The sequence below is a fragment of the Podarcis cretensis genome (genome assembly GCF_951804945.1).
Source record: "Podarcis cretensis genome assembly, chromosome: 1".
Lineage (NCBI taxonomy): Eukaryota > Metazoa > Chordata > Lepidosauria > Squamata > Lacertidae > Podarcis > Podarcis cretensis.
In genome coordinates, this window is record NC_137170.1 from 94,836,004 (window position 1) to 94,856,456 (window position 20,453).

The 20,453-nt window shown below is 42.5% G+C and overlaps 2 protein-coding genes across 3 annotated transcripts in view; one reads left to right on the forward strand and one right to left on the reverse strand.

The window, feature by feature from the left end:
* Positions 1-20,453, forward strand: part of LOC307226175 (uncharacterized protein) — a 244,021-nt gene that overhangs the window by 100,722 nt on the left and 122,846 nt on the right. The window lies entirely within an intron of this gene.
* On the reverse strand, positions 198-16,504 carry CCDC14 (coiled-coil domain containing 14). 2 transcript variants are annotated; one of them, XM_079993342.1, is made up of 13 exons: positions 16,365-16,504; positions 15,370-15,425; positions 14,606-14,681; positions 13,061-13,133; positions 12,831-12,971; positions 12,026-12,268; positions 11,830-11,927; positions 9,572-10,145; positions 8,014-8,155; positions 6,633-6,712; positions 4,956-5,171; positions 4,743-4,872; positions 198-1,439 (listed from the first exon to the last, which is right to left on the reverse strand). In XM_079993342.1, the coding sequence occupies exons 1-13, from the start codon at positions 16,392-16,394 to the stop codon at positions 467-469; spliced, it is 2,832 nt and encodes a 943-aa protein (XP_079849468.1). In that variant the 5' UTR covers positions 16,395-16,504; the 3' UTR covers positions 198-466. The 2 variants fall into 2 exon arrangements, with proteins under 2 accessions (XP_079849468.1, XP_079849467.1); XM_079993341.1 differs by having other exon boundaries at positions 4,743-4,875.

The window sequence follows — 20,453 nt, forward strand, 5'->3', positions numbered from 1 at the left end:
TGTGTGGAAATCCAAAGGTCATCTAGTCCGACCCCCTGCATTGCAGGAATCACAGCTTAAAGAATCCCTGATGGATGGCTATCCAATTTGTTTAAAAACCTCCAAGGAAGGAGAGTTTACTACTTTGAGGTACAAAATCAAGCTTCAGGTGGTGTTTAGATGAAAAATTATCAGTAAATGAAGCCCACAGAAAAACAGTAGGTGCAATCAATTTATTAACAAATAATTAATAATTTATTAGAAAACTTACATTTATTTACATTCTAAAATTAAAATTTACAGGGATATTTCAGATTTAATCTTCATTTATGTAATGAATAATTTTTTGCCAGTAAAAGAGCTCTTCATCTTGTCAGTAAAAAAAAAGTGTTACAGCAACAATTCAAAAGTTATACATGTACAAACATGCTATAAAATAACCAGATTTCAAGGAAAGCATTTCTCTAGCGTCTTCTGAAATAGCGCATTAAGGACTTGCTGTTTTTTTCAAACTATTCTGCAAAGTCTTTTGCAGTCTAGCTATGTTTGCATCCAAGGCTGCTAGACCATTTTTGAAGTCTTCTTCATCTCTAGAAGTGAATGTTGAAAAGGAAGATATAGTCCATTCAGATTTTCCAGACATCCAGTCAAAAGTTGAGAAACTGGAGTCAGGAACAGAAATACCAGGGCCTTTTTTCTGTGCGTTTCCTTTCTGATGTGGAATAGAAGCATAAAAGAATTTATCAGGCTGAAGTCCATCTGGATCGTCCGAAATCATTTTAGCAGCTTCATTTGTTATTTCTTTTGGCTGCATTTGGCATCTGTCTCCCTCCAGCTTTGCTGTCTTCCCCTTACTTTCAGAGTTATTTTCCACAGTCTTTTTGGGACTAAAGCTACCATACAATTTATCAACGGCCTTTGCATTGTTGCCCGGCATCTCAAACCTAATTGGCTGCTTGGAATTGGCCAACCCAAAGTTACAGTCCCGTTTTGGGGGAACTTGACACTGTGTATCTGTCCTTTCAGCTGCTGCAGCTGGTTTCTGAGATGGCCTGCTACTCAATGGAATGTAAATAGTCTCATCCGGCCCATGCCCTTCTACCAAAGTACTTGAATTGCTGGCTGCTTCAACATCAGGCTTTAGAAAGGCAAAGCTTTTTGGAGCCACTATTTCCCCTGCAATAGGACTGTTTTGAGGAGGGTCTTCAGTTGCCCTCATGTCATATCCTTCACCTGGTACCTTCATCTTACTTTTTGGTAAGACAGGCTCTGCCAGAATAGGACTGGTTTCTAACTTTTTAAGGTAGCTCATTACAGAATCACTTAGAGGGTATGCGTCGGCCTGCAGCTGTTTTTCATGAATTTCCAAGAGTGCTTTCGACAGACTGCTTTCCTGTTTTGGTTTGGCAGTGTCCACAGTGAGGTCCGAGAGAAGTTTAGACATACTGCCCTGCAGAGCCCTGTTGAGAACAATTCAGTAGTTTGATTTTAATTAGGACAAGGAATATGACAAAATCCAAGATCCTCAATTTGTCTCAAGCAGTTGGGCTCTGGTTGTAGTTTTATACCCACTTACCTGTGGGTATAGACATGGTATACTGTACCTCTTTCAGGATACAGTCCACCTTGAGACAATACAGAAGTTAGTAATACTGTTTAGTCATACCTATACTGAGCTTTTAAAGTAAAACTTAAAAGCTATGACTGCAGGTTGGGCTTTTTTGGTGGTCTGTCTTAAGTTTATCTTCCAAACGACCATTGTATTGAAGTAGAACATTATCTATTAGTTTTGTAAAGAGGTAAACACATTTAAACTTTCATTGAAAATAAAAGAAATAGAAAACTGAACGTGTTTTTGTGTGTGTGTGTGTGTGTGTGTGTGTGTGTGTGTGTGTGTGTGTAAGTAAATGCCATAACCATGGGGGAGAAAGAATGCCAAGTGAGAGAGGCTATAAGTGAAGAGGGGTCTCTAGAAATGGGGCCATGTAAATACAACCGTACACCCAGCTGTCACTGCTTTCCAACAAGTCACATGGGCCAAAAGCAAGTTGGCTACAGTTACAAACACTGCTAGGAGGAAAAGCGCCGCCCCTTCCCCTAAAACCAGTGATCAATGGTTGGCTTGTCTCCCTAACATGCCCTAGTATATGTGTTGTTGTTGTTGTTGTTGTTGTTGTTGTTGTTGTTGATGATGATATTAATACAGTGGTACCTCGGGTTACAGACGCTTCAGGTTACAGACTCCGCTAACCCAAAAATAGTACCTCGGGTTAAGAACTTTGCTTCAGAATGAGAACAGAAATTGCACGGCGGCAGCACAGCAGCAGTGGGAGGCCCCATTAGCTAAAGTGGTGCTTCAGGTTAAGAACAGTTTCAGGTTAAGAACGGACCTCCAGAACGAATTAAGTTCTTAACCCAAGGTACCACTGTAATAATAATAATTTAATTGTGTTGTGTTCTAATGTTGTGCAGTGTCCTGATATTTCATGTTATAGTGATATAGAAATATTTTTATAAATAAAAGCCAAACGGCCACCATTCAGCCTTAAAGGAAGAACTAATGCTGCAATCGGAAGTCTTTACTAAGAGACACTCCCTCCCATAACCCATTGCAATGGGTGTCTGGGGAAGAGCGGGAGAACCCCTCCCTTTGCCCATTGTTATGAATGGAATGCTTGCAACTTGAAAAACTAAATTGATTAAATGCTGCATCACTCTCTCCTGGAACATTCAAGGAAAATTCCAAAAACATTAAAAACTGAACTCAAAAGTGCTCCCCACGAAACTTGTGGCTGCACCCACGGTTCTTTTAAAAAATAAAACGGTCTGAGGATTAGCTGTTTGTGGGGTGGAGGAGTCCTGGCACGTGTTCTGCTCCCCACTGTCCTGAATAGCTGAAGAGGTAAAAATTTAAGCTTTTTGAATAGTCTCAATAGTTCAGTTCCAACCTATTAAACAGGAGACAAAAGTATGCACACAGGTTGCACAAACAACCCCCATCTAGTTTGAGCTACAGTCTGAAAAATCTACCTGTAATGTGTGGTAATGATGCCCAACTGGATTAGGTGAAGCAACAAGAGAAAACAAGAGCTAAAAACCAGAATGTGAACTTTTATTCACACTGGTGAATAAATTGTAAAGGGTCATTTTTTCCCCTTTCTAGCAAGACAGGTTTCAACTTAGTCCACGAATCTCTGACACCATCTGGTGGCTAGGTACTACACCCACAGTGCCAGACTTGATATAACACTAAATATATGTGACAGAACTATCAGTTGAACTTCAACAAAGGTCTTGCGCGAGACTACCTGCTCCAGAAGCAGTTGTTGTTTTTATTATTTAAATTTGTATACTGCCCTATACCCATAGGTCTCAGGGCAGTTCACAGGATAAATTATGCCCTCTTCAAACAATTTTCTATTAAACAAGAAGCTCAAGTGAAATAAGGAGAGACGGAACAGCTGGAGGTAAGTAAATAGACTTGGCTAAGCAGATTTGTTTCTCTTTGTCTGTTTCTACACAATTTCTTTTCATACTTAATGTACCACCTCAAAAGAAGTCTTAAGTAAATTGGATTCTTGATAGAAAGAGAGATTATTCAAACCCATTAACTGTAGAAAAACAAAGGACAAGTTTTCTTTATTTTCTGAACTTCTGTACATCCTTTGGACTCTCCTTCTGGGTGGCATTCTATAGTGAATGAATCAAGTCCCAAGAAGACTGAGCACGACCACCTCAGTGTCAGCCGTAAGCCAATCAAGTTTCAGGAACTAGTGTAGCACACCCAAGTTCAGCTAACTGTCAGGATTACTTGCATTATACAGTTTTCAAAGAGCAACTAATTATTCAAACAAAGTCACAAGAGCAATACATTCTTCCCCAATTAAGTGATAGAAATGGGTTTCTGCTATATTATTTTGCCAATTTATATAGTTAATGAATACTAGTTGTAATATTAGTTTCAAGTGAAACTAGGGCTTGACCCAAACATTTAAAATAAAAAGCTGAATATTGTTCCTTTGCCATGCTAAACATATAGCATGTTCCCCCTCCCAAATCTGAAGTTTGAAAATCCTACCTGAAATTATTCTGCAAAATCTTTGGAGAATGTTCAATTTGGCTATTATTTTCAGAGATATTGGTGCTTTTAAACTGAAAAGAATCCACCATTTTCCAATATGGCGACTTCTCCCAGTCTTCTATAAGTTTATCATAGCTTTCAGATCAACATACAGTGGTGCCCCGCAAGACGAACGCCTCGCAAGACGGAAAACCCGCTAGACGAAAGGGTTTTCCGTTTTGGAGGCGCTTCGCAAAACGAATTTCCCTATGGGCTTGCTTCGCAAGACGAAAATGTATTGCGCGTTCCTGCGGGTTTTTTCCCCTCCCCCCCTTTTCCTAAGCCGCTAAGCCGCTTATCAGCTGATCCGCTGATAAGCCGCTTAACAGCTGTTCGCTAAAAGCCGCTAAACCGCTAATAGCGCTAATCCGCTAAGCTGTCAATGGGCTTGCTTCGCAAGACGAAGAAACCGCTATACGAAGAGCCTCACGGAACGGATTAATTTCGTCTTGCGAGGCACCACTGTACATGCAATTTTCAGCTTTTCATTCTAAATGTGTTGGGCCTAAAATTTTGCTAACTGCATAGGACTAAAGTTAAAAGAAGGAAGTTAGAGCAAGGGCAATGTTACTGAACATTAGTTATTTGCACCATTTGATTAAAAGGTGAGATACATATTTAACAAGCAAATTAAGATAGTTACCGAGTCAATTCATGTAACCTATTCACTTCTGCATCTTTCTGACGCAATGTTATGTCTAAAATCTGGTTTTCTTTCTCAGCAACTTCCAACTTGTACTGCAAGCTCTTTGTGCTGTTCAGCATATCGTCTGCTTCTGAAACACATTGAAGAAGTGTAAATTGTAATTTTTACATTAAACGAATATGAACCCAGAAAGTGCCTCAGTGTACACACCAATTTTGAGCTTTGTTGAGAAAATATCATATTGCTGTTGCTTTTCATGAAGCTCTTGGTCCCTCTCGTGAATTATTCTGGTCAGCCTTCTATTTTCCTCTTTTTGGCTTTCTAACATTTTTATGATCTCTTCATTTTTATTCTGCAGCAACTCATTGCTTTTCATATATTCATTCAACTGACTCTGCAATGTGATATTCAAAGACTGGAGCGAGACTATGGGAAGAAGCATATAGTTGTTTTAAAAGACAAGTTCAACCCCAACAAATATTTATAACTACTAAAATATAAATAGGTGGCATGCCCTTGTAATCTCTAGGATTTTTAACAGCAATATATTTTGCCCAAGGCTTCCTTTGGAGACTGTCTAGAAATTTCAATCAGTAGAGAATGTTGCAACATGTCCTTAGATGAATATATATGAACTGTTCTGCTGTAGCTGTAATGAGTTTTTCTATTTCCTTCTAGGCCAAACTGAAGATGTCTTACTTACTGGTTGGAGCTGACTTAGGATGTAACAGCTGCAATCATGAAGATACAGCCAACTCGCTGCCTGCACTAACTGGTTCACCTACTTTTCTCCACACAATAATGTACATGGTAGAAATTCATAGTATGACCCAACTATACAGACTTTAATATTCAAACTGTAAGAGAAACCATGCATGTAACCACTTCCACAATCAAGTCAATAAGCCATTCCTGAATAAAGTTGTACGATACAATGGCATTGTTTCATGTGAAACAGTATGAGAGGGAATGAGACAGTGGTCATGTTTTGATTAGCATCTCACATCTTAATAAGCCAAAATGTGAACCAGTCTTCTGCTCACACATGCAGCTAATTCGCAAGAGCCCGTGAACATGCTAGGAAATCTTCAGCTAACTAGTTTCTGCTTTCATATGTACTGCAAATCTATTATTAATATATTTAGAAAATGTATTTAGAATTGGGTACAACACATTATAAAAAATCATCGGCATAAAACAAACCATGGAATAACAAAAAAAAATTCCTTCCAGTAGCACCTTAAAGACCAACTAAGTTAGTTCTTGGTATGAGCTTTCGTGTGCATGCACACTTCTTCAGAAGTGTGCATGCACACGAAAGCTCATACCAAGAACTAACTTAGTTGGTCTTTAAGGTGCTACTGGAAGGAATTTTTTTTGTTTTGACTATGGCAGACCAACACGGCTACCTATCTGTAACATGGAATAACAGAGTGACATAGGTCTGAATAACGGCTAGGAGAAGCAGCAGCATAACTGAAAACCTTAAGAGCCAGAAATCTGCTGCAGTTTAGTAGACATGAATGAAAAAACATAGCTAATAGTTAATTGTGAATGTTCTCCTAGTGGGCAGGAGAAAGAAATCACGATCCTTCATTTGTTATTGGAGCAAAACAAACCTTTATTTCCAGTTTGGACACACTTAAGCCAGGGAAAGCAGGTATAATTTGTGCATTTGTGGTAAACCATTAACTATGGCTTACTATTACATGAAGGGCTTTATATAAAGTAAATATAGTACACTATTCAAGTACTTCATTAGACGAAAACAGCTTTGCTTCCAGAACTGTTAGAAGTGTGAGTAACCAGCAGAGACTGTGAATACACCTCAAATTCTGTTTTAAGTGCTTTTAAAATACATTCAAATCTTTACACTTTGTTACTTACATTCATAGTTGCTATCCAGATTGCATTCTTTTTCTGCTCTCTCTTGGCTCTTCAGCTGTTGATTCAATATTCTTAGTCGTCTTCATTTGAATTGGGGGGCGGGAAAGTTTGCATTTAACAGCTATTTTCTATGGCAATGGTTTTGATAAAAAGTGAGGGGACAAAACTGTCTTCCTCAGCTTTTAAGTTAACTTTATCCATTCTGACAACCCTTCATTCTCAGCTAGATCCTCTTCTGCTTGGGACAATTGCACCACAGCTTTAAAACAATGCCAATACACAAAAAGCACAATCCAAGAATGTTCCCACAGCAGCTTGCGTATTATACAGTTGAACCCCAACTGCAACCGATATGAGCTTCCAATCAGCTGAGGTTACCAGTGCTGATCTGATAAAGTCAGCAGAGAGGTTTGCTGTTGCTGAACCACAGTCCTATCAACCTGAATACACAAACTGATCACAGTTGTTATCACTAGCATTACCAACTGTTATCACTAGCATTACCAACTGTTATTAATCACGATAACAGAACTATTCTGTTACATTACATGGATAACCATTATGTGGCAGTGAACTGCCTTTTGCAGTTCCCGCGGCAGACCCCTCTTCTTCCACAATGAACTCTACAAGAAAGTGAAAATTGGGTGGAGAACAAGGATTGCGCCAACTTTTATATCAAGATAGTCTGCTGATGTTTCAACTCCCAAATGCATCTTACTCATTTTAGTTGAACATTGATAAACAAGTTTTAGATTGTTTCACAAAAAAGTTTCAACATGTTAATTTATTATACAGTATTTCTGTTTTAAGGGACGCAGGTGGCGCTGTGGGTTAAAGCCTCAGCGCCTAGGGCTTGCCGATCGAAAGGTCGGCGGTTCGAATCCCTGCGGCGGGGTGCGCTCCCGCTGCTCGGTCCCAGCGCCTGCCAACCTAGCAGTTCGAAAGCACCTCCGGGTGCAAGTAGATAAATAGGGACCGCTTACCAGCGGGAAGGTAAACGGCGTTTCTGTGTGCGGCTCTGGTTCTGGCTCTGGCTCTGGCCAGAGCAGCGATGTCACGCTGGCCACATGACCCGGAAGTGTCTCCGGACAGCGCTGGCCCCTGGCCTCTTAAGTGAGATGGGCGCACAACCCCAAAGTCTGTCAAGACTGGCCCGTACGGGCAGGGGTACCTTTACCTTTACCTATTTCTGTTTTATAGATAACAGACTTAATTTATATGTATACATAATCTATGCATCTACTCCTTTAAAAAAAGGACAGAATTGTAATCCTGCTGTAAAATGCTTCTGTTTTAAGTGCACATTCACTCTTTCGTTAACTGTTCTAAACTGAGATCTGGTGAATTACCATTGCTGATCTTCCATACATGTATTACTGACCTGCGCAATTGGGCATTTTCACTTCTGAGAGGTTGAACAGCAAGTGCTATTTCAGCTTGTACATTTGCATTTCCAACAACTGCAGGCAAGAGTGATACTGTGTCTTCCACTTCACCTAGCAACCTCAAAATTTCTGAATCATCTATAATGGGGAAAGGAAGAATCTGTTGAGTAATCAAATGCACTCCTCAAAACATGTTGTGGAAGAATAAAAATTCACAATCCTAGAAAGATACCAAGTACTTTCACATCAGCTATATGCTACAATAGATTTAAGACAGAGCTCTGTCTTCAATATGTCCCTTTCCAAAGGAAGGGAACAAATTTCATTAATGTTTTTGCAGAGCATGTTGCTAAAAGAAAAAACCAGCACTTTACCCAGAGAATAATGAGAACCCTTGTGTATATATATCAACCTTATTGTTCCAGGTGTAATGTTGGCAACATGACCCTAAACACATCTGCTTACAGCTAATTATTCCAGAAGCTTCCTTTACTTCCATATAAGCTTGCTCGCTTGCTTACTTACCTGCTGCCCAGGATGAACCGTACTTGCCAGCTCACAAAGTGGAAATAATAAGAATTCCACCATGGGTGTTTCCGCATCTAATAAGACTTACATTAATATGGGAATCCACAAGAAACATTTTATAACCTATTCATATTAGGTAGGGCAAGGCAGATAGTTATATTTGCTTTCTATACTCATCAGATTTTTTTTTTAAAAAAGATGTCTCACATTCAGATCTACTACCTATCAAACTCCATTGGAAGCTTTTATGCTGTACTGATCTGGAACATGATTCCTTAATCAAGAAAGTATCCAAAAATATTTTAATAAGAATAGCAATGAGTTGTAAATCACTAGTTTTCAATACATGAAGCAGATCTGATTAGGAAAATGAAGGGAAAGAGATTTGATTTTTTTTTTTACATTTGACTTCAGATTTTTTACAAAACAAAAAGCACCACTCAGCCATATTGAGAATGTGAACACTCTCCCTTGTGCAGAAAGGAGTCTCTGTGCTTTATTGCCTACTAAATGTAAAGGGACCCCTGACCGTTAGGTCCAGTCGCAGACGACTCTGGGGTTGCGGCGCTCATCTCACTTTACTAGCCGAGGGAGCTGGCGTACAGCTTCCGGGTCATGTGGCCAGCATGACTAAGCCGCTTCTGGCAAACCAGAGCAGTGCATGGAAACGACATTTACCCTCCTGCCAGAGTGGCACCTATTTATCTACTTGCAGTTTTGTGCTTTCGAACTGCTAGGTTGGCAGGAGCAGGGACTGAGCAACGGGAGCTCACCCCGTCGCGGGGATTTGAACCGCGACCTTCTGATCGGCAAGCCCTAGGCTCTGTGGTTTAACCCACAGTGCCACCCGCGTCCCTTTTATTGCCTACTACTAACAGATAAAAGGAACAAAATACTAAAATATGAAACCTTAGTAGAAAGACAAAATTAGTAGAAACAAATGTGGTTTTGTCATGTTGGTATTCAATTAAGTAAACCTTACAGAAGTATAAATCAATTATAGTGTAAGAAGAAATCTCATATTACCCTGATCAGTGAGCAAGGCCTTAAGTTCTCCCAAAAGATACTTCACGGTTTTCACTTTCTGAGCTGTTTTTTGAAGGCTTGTCTTTTTAGGTTTTAAAATGTCCTTGTCAAAGCTCGTCTGACAGCTTTTATCTCTCACTGGTGCCATATCAACTCCATCCAAGTTTTCCTCTTCACTCAGAGTACCCTCACTATATTCTTCAGCAGTGTCTTCTCTAGAAATCAAGGGCTTGGACTGAATTGGGTCAACATCCTGGTACTTTCCATCAACCTTCCCATTCTCCTTTTCATGTGCTTGCAACAGAGCCAGATGTGCTTGAATACATCTTATTAAGTCTGCCTCTTTAATCTGTTGTTTGTGGTTTCCTTGATGTGGCACAGTTTCTCTGGTACTAGGTGGAGCAAGTACTGTGGGTGGCGTAGGATTGTTTGGAGCAGACTGGGTCATGTGGGGCAGGGCAGAACATAAAGCAACAGTCTGCCCTTGGGCACCAGAAGTGGAGCCACTGGGGCCTTCTGGCAAGAGAAGTCCCATCTGTGATGCACACTGAGTACAGCTCTCAATGACAGCACCCTATAAAAAGAGCATATGAATAATTTATTCTACACTGAAATGTTAATACTGCACACTCAGTTATGAGTAGTGTTTAGATGTGCAACCTTCTACTATAAAGGTAAATATTACGTTAGGGACCGTATTTTTTGCTCTATAAGACGCACCTGACCATAAGACGCACCTAGTTTTAGAGGAGGAAAACAAGAAAAAAAAATCTGAATCTGCGCAGCACCTCTTCAGCAAAGCGGGGGGAGAAACGGAAGGGGCTCCGTTTCTCCTCCCGCTTCGCTGAAGGGGCGCTGTGCAGCTCTCCCTCTCTGCGCAGTGCCTCTCCAGCAAAGCGAAGTCAGAACAGCAAGTGCTGTTCTGGGATAGCCGCACCAAGCCTCTTCAGGGCAGGGCGAGTGTTCCTCCCGTTGCTCTGAAGAGGCTTCACGCAGCTATCCCAGAAGTCAGAACAGCAAGAGGGATCGCTGCGCAGCGATCCCTCTTGCTGTTCTGACTTCTGGGATAGCTGCGCAGCCTGCATTCGCTCCATAAGACACACACACATTTCCCTTTACTTTTTAGGAGGGGAAAAAGTGTGTCTTATAGAGCGAAAAATACGGTAAATATGATCTTTTCTATGACACCATGCAGGATCTCTTTCCCCACTTCTTAAGCATACTTTCAAAGGCACAGCAGCTGACATACCCTATCCTAAAGGCTTATTTAACAATAGGCTATTATGCCATTTGATTGTTATCCAACACACAAAGAGAGACAAAGAGAGATTGCCTAAATTGTATTAGTAATTAGTTGAACCTGATGGGGTAATCTATGGCAGGTGTTTCAAAATATATGCAGAATTAAAGGTTGCTTCGGTACTGGTGTTCTTCAAAACAGCTTCACTTTGAAGCAGGTGAAGTTGGATTTGTTTTAACAATTTTTTCTTTCTTTTCCCCTTTCGGCTCACAGAATTAATTTGTTGCAATTGTGCTGTATTGTGCTCGCCCAATGTAGTGAGGAAGAATTTAGAAGAATGGGTGACAAGCAAATTCTACTTATACAGCTCTGATACAGCTGACACCTTCCAGCATTTAGACATGTTGGAAAACATGAAACTGATTCAGGACTAAGCATAAAGGTGTTCGTAACAGTTTATTATTGTTCATTCGTAACAGTATTTATATAATGCCTACTACGGTCAGCCTCAAGACGGTGTACAAGGTGATAAAATATAGCAATAAATCTCAGTAAAATATAAAAAATGCAGCTGATAATCCAAAGGGCACTATTAATTCTCAACATTAAATGCCAGAAAAGGCTTAAGCAAACAGGCATGTTTTTAAGAAGTGTCATGTGATGGGAAAAATAGAGTGTTTTCCTGAATGTGATCTGCTGGACTTTGGCACAAGCTGCTGACCTTAACATAGAGTCTTACATTCCTGTTGTCCCCTCCAACCTCTTACGTTGTCAAATACCCAAGGGGAAATTGAAATTATATCATGGTTCCTCCTCTTTGACAACCACAAATAAATAAAATGAAAAAAATGACTAGTAATCTACATCTACACCAACACTTGTTAAATTGCATTAGACTTTAGAAGCCCCCATTTTAACATGTATTAAGGGAACTTTTAAGGAAGGCAAAACAGTAGAAATCTATCAACAGTATGCACAGAACAAAACGTGGCAATCCAAAATTTAAGAGAGTACTTACAGGCTGAACAAACGAAGGATTAGCTGCATATTGTGGGGACAGAGCTGGTGTAGAGGTAGGCAAACGGGAGTTGAATGCTGTTACAGGCTGATATGTTGCTATCAATTGAGGTATAAAGAACAAAATTGTCAGTGTTAAGATTAAATATATCCATCCCACAACGTCTGTCAGATCAAATCATGCCATTCCCACTCACTGTGTTCAGGAATGATGGAACATGGAACTTCAGGAATGCCACTGGATTTTTGCAGCGGTTGGGTATTTAGCAGAGACATCTGGGTTTGTACATGCTCACACAGTTTCTGATGCATCTCAGGAGAGTGCTGAGTGCAAGGTATATGAATTGGTTGAAGAGGAGCAGGTTGCCCTGTGCTTACAGGAGTTGTGTCTTTTTCAGCAACTGCAGCATTCACTGATGCTGGCTTACTTGGCATAGGCACTACGAAAAGCAAAAAGGAATACTTTTAACTCTGTTAAGTTATATTCTAAAACAACAAAGATGTAGCAGTAACCTTTTGAGTTTTGGAATTCTACTCTTGAAGCATTGCCATGCGCTTGTAGTCTTGATTATGTTTTATCTCACATTATGTAAGATAAAAGTAAAAATATGTAAGTTATACTCTTAAGTATTCCTCAAAGTCTAAACTATTTTCTAATAGTTCAAGAATATTCTTTGTGCAGTCACATGAGCATTGTTCACAGACTCATGGTGGCCTGTACTTGACCAAAGACTGTACAGTGAAACACGTAATTTAGTCCTATTGATGAATACAACAAAAAACTTAGACCTCCATGAAGCAAATTTGATCTACTAGTGCAGGTGAAATCTACTGAACATTTATGGTACAGTAAGGCTATTTTTTAAAAAATCAGATCTTTTAAAGAGTAATGTATAAATTGTGTTTTATCATTTTCTTACAGCTATTCTGTAACAAAACACTGAATGGATATAATAAAATAAAGAACTAACTTGAAAATAAAGTTGAAGAAAAACATCTTACCCATTCCTTTACGCACATTTGCAGAAATACTTTTTTTCTTTTGACCCCTCTTCTTTGAACCATTGACTTTACTGAGTAAAGGTCTTGAAGCTGTTCTGACAAAAGCTGCTTTTCCTGCCTTTTGACAGAGGTTTTCCATCCCTAGCACCATTTGAAATAATATCATTTAGCAACAAAGTAAGTTACTCGCAGAATGAAAACTGAATTCCAGTAATTAAAAAGAATACTACCTTCAGATTCATTTTGCAAAATGTCCTTTAGTAAAGATGCACAGCGATCCAGGCCATGATGAATGGTTGCAACCTATAGAAAGGATATGAAAGAGAATGCAAACAGTTTTCATTCACAGAAAATGGCTCATTATTACACCTTCTTTATTCTGTGAGCTAGTAAATGTTCCAAAGTGTATGTTGGAAACTGCAATCAGTACTGAATGCTTCTGCTAGGATGCCCGTGAGTGCTAGGCATTGTATGATTTGCCCTGGCTGCTGGTTTGTTTCCAGGCTCAATTCAAGATACTCATTACAACCCTTGCTGGCTTGGGACCTGCATATCTTAACAGCAGGGGTGGGCAACCTTGGGCCTGTAGGCTAATCTTGACCTATGAGGTTCTTTCCCTCCAACCATGTCTACCTGCCTGTCAGTTGACATAACTGGGTTAAATCCTGTGCAAGGCACAGGCCTATGTAGCAAATGAGTTAAATACTGTTCAAGTCAAGTGATCAAGCATTTCTGTTTAAGCTAGGGCTGGACAATATTAGCTTTCCAACATTGCGGTGTCTCGCCAGCCAAACACCGTCTACCGCGATGTTGAAAAAACAAGATGCATTGGCCTCTGCTTGCAAGACACCGGGTGAAACTGCCCCAGCTCTCACCTCAAGAGCTGAGGCGAATTCACCCAGGCTTGCAGGCTAGGACAATGCAGCTTGTTCGCGCAGCTCAGCTGGGGGGAGGGAACATTTCCCCTCCCCAGCTGAGACATGCCTGTTCCTTTTGCTGCTCACACACAAGTGACAGAGAGTATTGGGGCTCCTTTAATTGCTAGACTGAGGCAAGGGCAGCTGTGCACTCCTCAGGTGAGCGGTTTAAAGATTCAGAGGGAGGAACAGGCTGTATCGGCGCCTTGCCGATACAGCTTGTTTCTCCCTCCACGTCGTATGAAGGCAGTGGGATGGTGGTTTCACTAAGCCATGTATTGCTGGTGAAACCACCGCTGCTCCTGAGTCCCTCTGCTAGCAGTGCCCGCTGGAAGAAGAAACATTTGACTCCCTCCAGCGCATGCTGCTAGCACAGGGATTCAGGAGCGGTGGCGGTTTCATCAGTGATATACCGCTTAATGAAACCAACATCACGGTCTGCTCTTCATACTGGTTCTGGGCAATATATTGATATATCACCCAGGCCTAGTTTGAGCCTACAAAACCAGAGACTCAAACAGGAGCTGTCTGAAAGTCCTTTGCAAACAGGAAATGAATTTTAAATAGTACTGCACTTTGAAATCCCAACAATCGGGGCTTCAAAGCGCAACATGAGCTGACATCACAATGGCATTAAGTGATTAACAGATGGGCAGCCATCCATCCAGAAAAGGTTCCTTACTCCTGCTTAAAAGATTACCCTCTTCCATATAACTTTCTGACAAGGCCCTGTTCTCCAGATTAATTGAAAATGTGAAACATGATGACAGTAACCAGGGCTAGTGGCTTTTCGTAGCAATATTTAATATGCACAAATAAAAAACTTTGCTCAGATTTTGCATGATAGTCTGTCATTACCTGATCTTCAGAATCTGTGGAATACAAGGAGTAGCCAAAATCAGCATCAGGACGTGCCACTTTTCTTAAAGCATTCCTGAAACACAGAAATGCTGTGTCAACTCTCTCTCTAGCATACATACAAAACAACACTTGGACACATTTTGGATTTTGATATCTAGGAAAGGAGAAATGCTAAAACACAGTATCAGAAACTCTAAAACCAACTTAAGGTGCTTTTTGACGTAGTTTGAAGGCATTATATGTAATATTTGATAAGGAATTTAAGACGATTCTATACTCTTCATTTCTAAAGACAAGCATTGGTCCCAATCAGCCAGTCTGCAGGACCTGGCGCTTTGCCAGCAGAAAGGACAACATGTGGTGCTGTGGGTTAAACCACAGAGCCTAGGGCTTGCCGATCAGAAGGTCGGCGGTTCAAATCCCCGTGGCGGGGTGAGCTCCTGTTGCTCGGTCCCTGCTCCTGCCAACCTAGCAGTTCAAAAGCACATCAAAGTGCAAGTAGATAAATAGGTACCGCTCTGGCGGGAAGGTAAATGTGTTTCCGTGCGCTGCTCTGGTTCGTCAGAAGCGGCTTAGTCATGCTGGCCACATGACCCGGAAGCTGTCTGCGGACAAACGCCGGCTCCCTTGGCCTATAGAGCGAGATGAGTGCCGCAACCCCAGAGTCGTCCACGACTGGACCTAATAGTCAAGGGTCCCTTTACCCTTTACCTTTACTGCTCAAACCTGAACAAATGTAGAAGTTATGAGGATATTCTTACTGTTTTCCTCCACTTGCAAGTTTAGCTGATCCTGTCAACCTTCCTGATGACAGTACCTGTTGGATGCACAAACAAGCACTCAATATTTGGTATTAGTTTTCCAGAATAAGTATAACAGAACACACACCTCAGGCTTACAAAAGAGAGAGAGAGAGACACTACATCTTCTACAGGAAACCTAGCATGCAAGTGATGTTTTATTTCAAAAATGCTTATAAGAGCATAGAACTGATAACAGAAATATTTCATTCTACTTCAAGAGTGAAAAGCGATATACAGTAGTGTAGCATGTCTGACCAATACTTTGTATGTAAGCTAGTTAAGAGTCTTTTTTAAGAATAAATAAACATTAGGAGCATCTAGGCCTTTGTGAATTGATTCCAATCAATCAGCTAAACCATATTTGCAAATATCAAGAACAGAATACTTCACATTTTGAAATTCAGATTCCCTGCACAAGCATGACTATTAACTGGCCATTTCAACAAGGAAAACACTGGTTTCCAACTAAGAGCCTTTATAACCTCAACCATTTGGTAATGTGTTCTATAACTATTAATAATAAATAAAACCACTGCAGACCAGGAGAGGTTATGCTTAAGTAGTTAAACTCATACTATTTTTGTACAATCTGGTATTTCAGAAACAATCACGGTTCACACCATCACATTTTGCGTGTGTGCTCCAGGAGCAAGAGCGATAGGGATCAGCTTAAAGACCCTCTGCTTTTACGAATTCTAGAAGGGTGGGCTTGTTACCTACTCTGTTGGTAAAAGCAACAGTCTCGCGGCACCTTAAGAACTAAATAAGATGCATCAATAACAGAGGCGTTCGCGGATCTCACTCCACTTCCATCATCAGGTGCATGAACTGCAGTCCTGAGTCGGTAAGCATACAGGCATCATGCACGGTTAGGGGGGGAACTCACGGAGAAGAGCCCGAACTTAATGGCAAGGGAGGGAGCGCTTTGTTCCCCATCTCCCGCCCGCATTTACCTTGTGCTTTACGGAGCCCGGCCTCGCCATCTCCTTCCAGCCAAGAGGCTGCCTCTTCCTCCAAGCTGACTGACGGGCCCAACGGTTACTCACGGGGCAGAGCCTGTCTCAAGCCCCGCCCCCTACTTGCTCTCATTGAGGCGGCGGCGGCGGCAGACCGAGCGGGAAAGGAAGAGGTAGGAGGGAAATAAATAAGAGCCCGGCGGTCTATTCTATTCTATTGGTCTATTCTATTGGTTAGAGCCGTTCCTAAGTCGGACCAATAGAGGAAGCGGAGCGTGAGAGAGGCGTGGCTTAGCCCGTTTTTCCCTTAGTCAACCCGCGGAGGGTGGGACCGGTGTTTACTAGGAGCCCTGCACACGTTTGTCTGGGAGTAAGAGCCATTGAACTGAGTGGGAAATCCCCACAGGCCAATTTTTTTTTGCTGCTGGGGGAAGGGAAGGGGCCCTTGCTTTTGGCTCCGGAAGCTCATCCTGCGCCCAGTGTGTTAGCCTATGGCAGAGGTTTTCAACCTTTTTGAGTTCACGGCTCCCTTGACCAACTTCATTCTTTTTGCGGCACTCCTGTGGGGCTCAGGAGCTCAGTTATGGGTCACCCTTTGCCTGCAGAGCGGGCAGCCTCTCACCCTTTTTCGAACACCCTCCCTTGTGGGTGGAGAGCCTTCTCTCTTCTTGGGAGTCCTCTGGGCAGCTGCTGCTGCTGCCGCCGCCATCCCTGGTCCCCTAGCTGCGTCCCCTGCCCACAGGGGCCTGGCAAGCCCCAGAGGCACCCTTTGCCTGGGGAACTGGTAGCCAAGGCTGCTGCAACAAACAGCTGTGCAAGCCTTGGGGAGGCAGAGATGCAAGAAGGCATCGGAGAAGGGAGGGAAAGAAAAAGGGGCAGAGGCCAGTGTTGCCCGCGGCACCCCGACCATCATTCAAGGCACCCCAGGGTGCCACGGCACACTGGTTAAAAACCACTGGCCTAAGAAGATACCCAATCAGCCTTGTGGTTCTTTTATAAAATAAATCACTTTCTGTGGCGTCACAGCATTTGTTTCAACATACAATGCTGCTTCTTGTAACATCCTACAGTTACTGCTCATTTTTCCAACAATTCAACGCAGTCAGCTTTGTTATTGGGCAGCATATACATATTGTTAATTTAAAAAATCCACCTAACACCAACCTACTTTTGCGGGAGTTATTGATTTGTTCTTGTTCTTGTTTTATGTATTTTGTCTTATCATTTTGTTGTGAACTGCCCTGTGATCTTTGGGTGAAGGGTGGTATACAAATTATTACTAATAATAATAGTGCCAGCATATGAAAGTAAACTTAAAGGTGTCAGACAAATTATTAAGGTATTATTTATCCCTTTGGTGTGCCACCTTGCACTCCTCAGAGCAGAGGGGAAAGAGGCAACAACAAACAAGCTTCCAGGCACCCAAGTCCAGTTTAGGATCAGCCCAGGTCTGGGAAGACACTTCAATAAGTGGCTGTTGCTTGGTGTCAGTGGGAGTAGACTGGCAACCCACTCCCTAGTGCCTTAAAAGGTAAAGGTAAAGGTACCCCTGCCCGTACGGGCCAGTCTTGACAGACTCTGGGGTTGTGCGCCCATCTCACTCAAGAGGCCAGGGGCCAGCGCTGTCCGGAGACACTTCCGGGTCACGTGGCCAGCGTGACAAAGCTGCATCTGGCGAGCCAGAGCCGCACACGGAAACGCCGTTTACCTTCCCGCTGGTAAGCGGTCCCTATTTATCTACTTGCACCCGGAGGTGCTTTCGAACTGCTAGGTTGGCAGGCGCTGGGACCGAGCAGCGGGAGCGCACCCCGCCGCAGGGATTCGAACCGCCGACCTTTCGATCGGCAAGCCCTAGGTGCTGAGGCTTTAACCCACAGCGCCACCTGCGTCCCTCCCTAGTGCCTTACAGAGCCTCAAAGAGGTACAGAGAGATACTGATGTTATTGCTCGTCTCAGGGTGAGAAACACACTCTGTGTTCAGCTCCTCAGCATCCTTCTCCACCTTCGCAAGGGGAGCCTCTGCTCTGCACCCCAACTTTCAGGCACCCCCCCAAAAAATCATAAACCTCATTCTCATGCTTCCTACCCGCTCATACTCTCCACCCGCAACACACAATTCAGAGGTAGATTCTTACCACTACCCATCTGAAACCTTTGTGGTGCTTGGTCTCCAATTTCTGTTACCACATTCAAACACCTGGTGCCAACACAAAGCAAAGCCATATCATGCCTACAATTTCCCCTGAAATGCCTGGGTGAAAATGATGCATTTTCAGTTGTTGACTAAAGGTAGGGAGGCAGGCAGGCAGTGATATCTCCTCAAAGAGAGTTCCAGAATTGAGATGCTGCTTGCTGGATTTCAGTGGGGTTAGCATTCTAGCAGTTAACTTTTTGTCTTTTGCTTTTTGTCTGATTTCCAAATGTATTCTCACACATTAGTTTCCTTTCTTATTTTAACCGGTAATGGGTTCATATTTGTATGCTGACATTTTTGTAATTATTAATTACTCGACCTCTATGAACCTTGTGTGTTTTCTTGGGATTAAACTTTAGCTCTGAATCCTACTTGGTCAAACTGCTACTGAGTAATGTGGGCTTGTTGCTCAAGAGGCAGGATTCTGGTTCTTTATCTCTTGCTTTCCTATCTAGCTCTTGCACACTGTTCAGTGTACAGCCCAGGATTCTCCTGGCTCAGGTTGAGTGGACTAACAGGAGTGGTGGCAGCATCTGCTGTGCAGGGCTGGTTTTACCCTAGTCATTTGGCACCTTCTACACCAAAGGCTAGTTAGTGCTCAGGTCTTGAGTGCTGAGAGTCTCTTACAGCTCCTATGTATATCCATTTTGCCAGTTTGTAGTTGTCAAGTGAGCCAGGGCTAACAGATAAGTTTAGTGGTTCTTGAAGGCCCATACCGTGGATCCACACTTCACTGAAGTGTAAATGGAAATGTCCTGTCCCCTGTGCTGAATGCTTCTGAGTAGGAGTTTTTGGCCCAAGAGACGTAAAAAAAAAAGTTGGTTAACCCTCGAGTGGCTGATGCAGTAGTGGGCATGGCCAAAGTAGGTATGACCAACAGACATTCACACAAACATTCAACACACATACACACCAACACACATTCAGATAAGTAGTTAGGCAGGCAGATGTACACACATACACGTTTATACAATTTCCCCAATACACATTCACTCTTCTGTCGATTTCTCATCACTACATTGGGCTGGGAGACGTTCCATTCCTCCTAGGCCAGCATGGCAATGGGGAGGAAGAATAGTCTTTCCTCTTCAGTTATCGGAGCCTCCCCCCACCCCAGCCCATCACTGCAATGGGGAAGAAAGCTTTCCAATTACCTTGCAAAGTTGTTTCTTCTTCATCTAAGGTGGCATTAGTGCTTAGCAAAGAAGAAGGACTATTCCCTTAGAGTTAACACCTAGGAGCAGCAGTGCCCAAGAGGGAGAAGAAGTGCCTTTGTAGGATTAGTGGAGGTCAAGAGGAAAATAAACAGCACCCTTTGGCAGAGGGCTGGCTGGTCAGTCACAGGGAGCAGCTTTGTGGGCCTGATGCAGCCCACAGAGTTGCCACCCCTACTCCACAGCAATGGGATTCCTGTCTTTCTGGCACCCAAATTCAATCAGGGCTAAAACCCTACTACACATTGACCATATTGAGAGACTGTTCATGGTTGCGATCATCTGGTCTAGTACCTGCTCTGATATGAAGCATCTTCGACCCCTTGTCTAAAACCATCCTTGGCAGCTCCCTTCCATCTCCCACAACTTATTTTGCAGTAGGTGTTGTTGTCTTTTGTTTCCTTAAAAGTGAAACTGCTTCCGGTTGTTTACATTTAGTGGACTTTAAAAGAGCAATCTTGCTACCAGACATTCAACCTAAGCCCTTCTTGCAGCTACCAGTTAGGTGCCTTATCAATCTGTGTGCTCAGGTTCCTGGGCAAATATGGATTTAGGGCACTTCTGCAGCACTGGATGCCAAGCCCAGGGGGTGCCACAGGGTGTCACAACTACTGTATGATCTAGTGACCATGCAAAATGGAAGGCAAGAGGTAGAGGGGTGCCAAATTTTGGCCTTGC

Bases quoted from the DNA above. Each gene is read 5' to 3' on its own strand.
- CCDC14 (XM_079993341.1), bottom strand. From the start codon at position 16,394: ATGGCGAGGCCGGGCTCCGTAAAGCACAAG. The intron at 12,269-12,830 runs GTAAGATGTTTT...TGCTTTTCGTAG, and splicing joins AAATGTGCGTAAAGGAATGG to TGCCTATGCCAAGTAAGCCA. The intron at 11,928-12,025 runs GTGAGTGGGAAT...CTCAATTGATAG, and splicing joins TTCCATCATTCCTGAACACA to CAACATATCAGCCTGTAACA.